At 39.4% G+C, this 7500-nt stretch overlaps 1 protein-coding gene across 6 annotated transcripts in view; it reads right to left on the reverse strand.

The window, feature by feature from the left end:
• Positions 1 to 1411: 1411 nt before the first annotated feature.
• The window catches only part of LOC135113762 (ras-related protein Rab-44-like), a 29769-nt gene continuing 23680 nt past the window's right edge, over positions 1412 to 7500 (reverse strand). For all 6 annotated transcript variants that reach the window (XM_064029343.1, XM_064029339.1, XM_064029341.1 and 3 more), the window contains 2 exons: positions 2707 to 2808; positions 1412 to 2269 (listed from right to left, as the gene is read on the reverse strand). In XM_064029343.1, coding sequence (XP_063885413.1) covers positions 2096 to 2269; positions 2707 to 2808 — 276 coding nt within the window. In that variant the 3' untranslated portion in view covers positions 1412 to 2095. The remainder of the gene's footprint in view (positions 2270 to 2706; positions 2809 to 7500) is intronic.

Consider the following 7500-nt stretch of genomic DNA (forward strand, 5'->3'; position numbering starts at 1 on the left):
TAAACCTAATTTTTTTTAAGCTTGAACCCGTCATTTCTTGTTCTACCCTGGTTGCTGATCCTAAGAATTTTGCTTACATCTCCCTTGTTATAACCCTTATACCACTTAAAGACTTCTATCAGGTCCCCTCTTAACCTACGTCTCTCTAAAGAATGTAAATTTAACAGCTTCAACCTCGCCTCGTAAGGAATACTCCTCATCCCCTGTATCCTTTTAGTCATTCTCCTCTGTACTGATTCTAATAGACCTATATCCTTCCTGTAATGTGGGGACCAGAAAAAAAAAAAAAAACACTGACAAACAAATAAACAAGCACGCAAACATATTATATCCTTTGTGTGTGAAAGTGCATGGCATTCCCTGTATAAAGCATAATTCACCAATCATCCTTACCCATATATTTCTTTAATCTTACTGAGCAACATCATTACCAGTCTACTCCACACCTCCACCACTGTTTGAGAACCAATTTCTTTCTATTTCCCTTTTAAATTAATCCTTATCGCTCTGAAACCCGTCACTTATTCAATCCAGACTAGAAGCTAATCTTGACTGCATCACTTATGCTATAACCTTCATGCCACTTCATGTTTCTCTACTATTCGATTACCTCCACCATTATTTCCAAGCCAGAGCCAAGGTGGAGCGAGTGGTGGGTAGGAGAAAGCCTTCTATTTACTGTCCTGTCTTTCTACCCAGAAACTAGTTAGAAGTACTAGTTACCAAACAGCCTTATTAAAAACTAACGCTCTGCTGCTGTTCTGTTATCCTTTTGTAAACCTCTGAATTCTTACATAAATATGGACCTTTACCAGTACTTTACAACTTATAAATCAGGACTACACACCTTTTCTCCAGTACAATGAAGAGGAGGGCGCGTCTGGATCTCAGCTGTCTCCATTCTGGGTAACTTCAGGCAACAGGAAAGATAGGAACAACACACCACTTCTTTAAACACTGTAGCTATTTATCACGTGCTCCTCATGCAGTCTTTTACCGTCTCACAGCAGCTCTTCGTGACTTATCGTATTTTCTGAATGCAGTTAGTTAAAGCAAGAAGGCACAGCTACGATGAAAAGATGAAAAATCTTCCCAAGGGTTCGCCACGTGCCAACACAATAACATACTAATCTCGATCTTAGGGTGTTTGCTTTTCTAACGGCGCCTCCTCCTCCGACAATCCAACTTTCCTTTCTTTCTATTTCATGACTATACCCTTGACATTTGAGGTTCAGTAAAGGAGGATCCTGATAAAATTCATTTGAGAATGAAAAGTATTGAGTGCTCTACTTATATTTGTATAGATACGTAACACTAAATAAAACAGGCGCTAATATATTTGACATCATTGGTTGCTTAAGTTTAGGAAGGATAACAATAAACAAAAGAGGCAAAATACAACGACATCAACTATGTTTATCATGTTTATCATACATAACTTCTTTTTCATTACAAATTCATTACCATCCGATTACGAAGAGTGAATGGCATGATCAGCATTTCAGACCTGTACACAACTAAAGAACTACATTATACACAATGAATATACTTATCGGTACCCGATGAACAAACAAGTAGAAAAAGAAAAATAGCGTGGATACAAACCCTGACAAACCTTACGTTACTCATTCACACCGTTTTCTTGCGAGGGCCAATTGTTTTAGTGGCTTCTTGGTGAAGGACTTTAACAATTATTCTTTTTCTTCTAGCCTTTGGAATAACAATAAGAATAATAATGAAATTGCAAATGCCTCTCTTTTTGGAGAACAGCTAAGAACTTTATCTTATGCATATGTATCACAATCTTTGGAACGTAAATGTTATATAGTAATATAGTTATATAGTAATATATCCGTTTTCTGATGGCAGGCTTGTCCTCACACACACACACACACACACACACACACACTCTCTCTCTCTCTCTCTCTCTCTCTCTCTCTCTCTCTCTCTCTCTCTCTCTCTCTCTCTCTCTCTCTCTCTCTCTCTCTCTCTCTCAATATACATACAGAGCCATTGTATCGTACCACCTTGAGGCTCCAAATTATTTACAACAACAGGCCTGCCTAAAACACCTTAAGCAGGCGGTAAACGATAGCTATGACCTGCAGCAGGCTCTGGAGGGACGCGGCGCCTGGTTGAGTAGGATGACGGGAGATCGCGGCCCCTGCAGGGAGTTACCGGACATGAGGAGGGAGGTGAGGTCATTTAGCACCTCCTGCACGCTGGAGCCTCTCGCGGCGCTGCACTCACACACGTAGCAGTTGTGGCTCTGTTGAGGAGTAACAATATATATCAATAGTCGTTCCAAGCAGAGAATACTAGTAAAACTGAAACAACAGGTTTTTAGCAGTGAATGTTGGTGAATTTAAATCAATAAAATTTTAGTAGTGATTACTAGTAAAATTGAGACAATAGATCTTTAACAGTGAATATTAGTGAATTTGAAAATACAAATCTTTACTAGTGAATAACTGTGAACTTGTAATAACAAATTTTTAGGTGTTTAATTTAATTTATTTTTTTCTTCTTTCAACTTATTATATATATATATATATATATATATATATATATATATATATATATATATATATATATATATATATATATATATATATATATATATATATATATATATATATATATATATATATATATATATATATATATATATATATATATATATGAATGAATAAGACAACAAATTACCTTAGCCAGTCTGTTAGCCTCGTTTAGGTCCACTCTACGCTGGTCTTCAAGATCCTCCTTGTTACCCACCACCGCCACCATTACACCCTCAGATCCTGCCTCCTAAAATCGCAAGGACACTCTTAAACTTCCCCTCCCCCCATTCCACACACACACACACACACACACACAGGAGAGGAGGAGGCATTGCGCTGTACGTTAGGGACTCATTACAATGTTGTATTAATAGCATAATTAAAGCAGATAGCAAATATGTCGATATAGGTGGATATTAAGGATGGGTCACAGTCAGTAGTACTGGGATTAGTATACATCCCACCGAATAGTAGAAAGGAAATTAACACTTCACCATGGCAGAAAATAAATAGAGCAGGAAGGTACAATCAGGTATGTGTGGTAGGAGATTTTAATTTTAGGAATATCGACTGGAACCTGATGGTGGGTAACAGTGAAACAGAATTTCTTAAGGTAATACATGATATATTTCTTTTTAAACCGGTAATCTTACGTAGAACCCACAAGGGGGAATAATATTCTAGATTTAATTCTAACTAACAAGGAGGAAACAGTCACGCTGGTAGAAGTTGGCGGACAGCTAGGTAACATTGACCATTGTGAAATAAGGTACAAATTAAGATGGGAAGAAACTTTTAAAAGTAAAAAAAAAAAAAAAAAGTAAAATACTTGACTTTAGGAGGGCAAATTTTGAGGGATTAAAAAAGAGTTAACTGGGAACGGACGCTGGGAGAGGTAAGGTCCAAGACAAGGTAAGGTCCAAGGCAGAGTTGAGAGAGATAAGGCAGGGTAAGGGAGGTGAAGTGAGGTATGAGGGTGAAAGGCAAGAGGGGAGGAGAAGGGTCCACAAGGGTCGGAGGAGTGAGAGAGGGGGAGATACGAGTATGTGTGAGTATGTTGGAGGGTGAGGTCATGCTGAGATGGGTGACGTGAGGTCGAGGCGAGTAGAAGATGGAGCGGAGAGGATGGAGGGGGCCGATATGAGAAGATTAGGGGAAGTAAATGTATATGAATCGTATAAATATTTCGTTGATAAATTACATACAGAACAGTTAGCAAACATCCCTTTTAAAGCAATAAGATCACAGAAAAATTATCCTTAATTGACGACTGTTAGGTTAAAACACTACATATGATGGAAAAAAAGTATATATAAGAGATTAAAGGCAGAGAAACAGGTGTTAAGGCCACAATATAATGAATTAGTTAGAACAGTCAGGAGGTTAACAAGGAAATCTAAAAACAATTATGAATTAAAGGTAGCCAGCCAGGCGAAGACAGGAATTTTATCAGGTATATAAGACGAAGAATAGAGAAACAATAGGCCCATTAAAGGCAGAAGATGAGGAGCTGGTTAGTTCTGGGGAGGAGATTAGTAAAATTCCAAACGAGTATTTTTTAACTGTCTTCACTCAGGAAAACATGTAGAAATGCTGAACAATGAGCAGATGTTTAGAGCAGAAGAGAATGAAAAGCTGACAGGTATTATCATAACTAAAGAGATAGTGGAACAGGAGATAGATAGGGTAAAAAAATTCAAGTCATCAAGAGCAGATGAAATATATCCCAGAGTACTTAAGAAATGCAAAGAGGTTATTAGTGAATCGTCAGTTTCTGTCTTTAGGAAATCACTTGAGTCAGGTAAGGTACTGGTAATGTAGAGGCAGGCGAAGAAAGGAGATAAAACTTTAACGTCTAATTATAGACCTATCAGCTTAACTTCTACTGTAGATAGAATAAGGGAGTCAATAATAACGAAGAACATTAGGGTGCATTTAGACAAACATAACTTAATAAATCAATCACAGCGTGGGTTTCCGAAGCGGAAGTCTTGGCTGACGAACTTGTTAAGTTTTTACAGTAGGGTTTATGAGACGGTAGAAAAGGGTGATAGTTATGACATCCTATATCTGGACTTTGGTAAAGCGTTTGACAAAGTACCCCATCAGAGAAAGGTTAGGGCACACGGGATGGATGGGAAAGTGTTAGATATGATAAGGTAGTGGTTAAGCGACAGGCGACAGAGAGTTGTAATAAACGGTTCTTAGTCCGAGTGAGGTCAAGTAATTAGTGGGGTGCCGCAGGGATCAGTTTTAGGGCCGTTGTTGTTTGTAATATATATCAGTGACTTGGATAGTGGAATTAATAGTGACGTAAGTAAATTTGCGGAAGACACGAAGATAGGTAGATTAATTAGGGCAGAATCGGATACTATTGCCTTGCAGGCAGATTTAGATAGGCTGAACGAATGAGCGGACAGATGGCAAATGCAGTCTAATATCAACAAATGCAAAGTACTTAGCGTAGGCAGAGGAAACCCACACAATAGGTACACAATAAACAACGAAGCTCTGGTAGGTTCAGGGTACGAAAAAGATTTAAGATTTATAGTTACCTCTGAACTCTGTCTACGAAAGCAATACGTAGAGGTCAGAAGCAGGACAAATAGGGTATTATAATTAATTTTTAGGAGTGTTAAAAGTAGAAGTCCCGAAGTAATATTAAAGTTATATTTGGTGCTGGTCAGATCTCATCTAGACTACGCTGTGCAATCCTGGTCCCCATATTATAAGAATGATATAGGTCTATTAGATTTAGTGCAAAAGAGAATGACTAAAAGGATACAGGGGGTGAAGGGATGATATATATATATATATATATATATATATATATATATATATATATATATATATATATATATATATATATATATATATATATATATATATGTATGTATATATATATATATATATATATATATATATATATATATATATATATATATATATATATATATATATATATATATAGAGAGAGAGAGAGAGAGAGAGAGAGAGAGAGAGAGAGAGAGAGAGAGAGAGAGAGAGAGAGAGAGAGAGAGAGAGAGAGAGAGAGAGAGAGAGAGAGAGAGAGAGAGAGAGAGAGAGAGAGAGAGAGAGAGAGAGAGCTCCCATTAACTTTCCATAAGAATTTCTTCTCACAGACACTCTCTTTTCAATCAATTTACTTTATTTCCCTTTGTTCAGTCAGTTTGAGTCTCACTTAGTTCACAGCAAAAGAGTTGCACTTGACGAAGAAACAATCAGTATTCGTCTAGCCCTCTTTCTTTGGTCAGGAGAATCCTTAAAAGTAAAGTGTTTTATTCAAGTAGAGACCACACGAGGAGCGGGTGTGGGCGCCTGTCTGTATGTGTGAGTGTGTGTGTGTGTGTGTGTGTGTGTGTGTGTGTGTGTGTGTGTGTGTGTGTGTGTGTGTATGTCTATGTCGCACCCCTCCCGCTTTAGTAGCAGCGCTGGAAAGTGGTTGGGGCACTTTTCCATGGCAGTCGCAGCGCGGGAAAGTGGTTGGGGCACTTTCCCACGGCAGTCGCTACCCAGTACTCGAAGGAGCAAACGTACTGAGATGTGCTCTAATATTTATTGGAGACTGAGGCAGGATTCTAAGTAGCCAGGTCAGTTGCTTTATGGGAAAATAAGTGGGTCAATATCAGCCATATGGCCTATTTATAAAGAATAGGAGTCTCCATACTAGTCTACCAGTAAGTGTAGTTGTGAATTACATTCTTCAAGGGAAGTGACTTCTCAGCTGTACAAGTGTACAAGTTGAGTTTGCGCAGTGAGCGGTGACTGACTCTCCTGTGTGTTTGTGTGCACTCTTTCGTTTTGTAGTAGTTTCTTATGTCTTTTGTTAATAACCCTGTTTGTCTTAAATGCTACTGCGGGCTGAGGCAGTACAGCCGCAGACGACCTGAGTAATTAGATGCGTAGTAAACTTTACTCCCTCCCCAGGTCCTGACAAGGCCTGTCGACCAGGAGACAGTAAATGATACTACTTGGCATGAGGCTATAACACTCTGTTGGACAGTGGGAGGACTGTCACGGTGGGTGGAAGCCAACTGGAGTGTTATACCTCGATTATATGTGGGTTATTGTGTGTTATTATTAATTGTTTTTCCTAGACATGGTTGTTGATTCTTTTGCAGCTGTGGGTGGTAAGTGCTGTTTCGACAATTTCCCTTGTCTATGGGTAGGTAAAACAAACTGGTGACTTCGAATTATTGTGACCTGGAGTTACAACTGTTGTGAAAAGAGTGCAGGAGTCACAAAGGACGCTGTACACCTGCATTTGAGCCCTGCACTGAGTCCACATAGGAGGTGGTTCAGTGAAGCTAGTCCAGGTGTGGCAGCTTGGTGAAGGGGTTGGGAATTGTGGTCATAACACTATATATTGCTATGACCACAATTCCCAGCTCCTTCGCCAAGCTGCCGCACCTGGACTAGCTTCACTGAGCCACCCCCTACATGGACTCAGTGCAGGGCTCAAAAAAGTTGTACAGGATCCCTTGTGATTCCTGCGCCCTTTTCATGACAGTCGTAACTGCAGGCCACACTAAGTTAAGGTTGCCAGACTGTTTTACCGACCCACAGAAAAGGGAAATGCTCCAAACAGCACATATCACCCACAGCTGCAGAAGAATGACAAGAAAAACAGCTAACACACAATAACACGCATATAATCGAGGTATAATGCCCTGTTGGGCTGCTACCCATCGTGACAGTCTTCCCATTGCCCAACAGAGTGTTATAGCCTCAAGCTGAGTAGTATCGTTTACTGCCTCCTGGGCAACAGGCCTTGTCAGGACCTGGGGACCTCTGCAGCTGAACTACATTAGTCTGCAGTAGCATTTAAAACAAACAGGTACACTAACATAAGACATAAGAAACTATTACAAAACGGAAGAGTGCCCAAGAACACACGGTCAGTCACTGCTCACTGCGC

This window comes from Scylla paramamosain, chromosome 26 (genome assembly GCF_035594125.1).
Source record: "Scylla paramamosain isolate STU-SP2022 chromosome 26, ASM3559412v1, whole genome shotgun sequence".
Taxonomy (NCBI): Eukaryota; Metazoa; Arthropoda; class Malacostraca; order Decapoda; family Portunidae; genus Scylla; species Scylla paramamosain.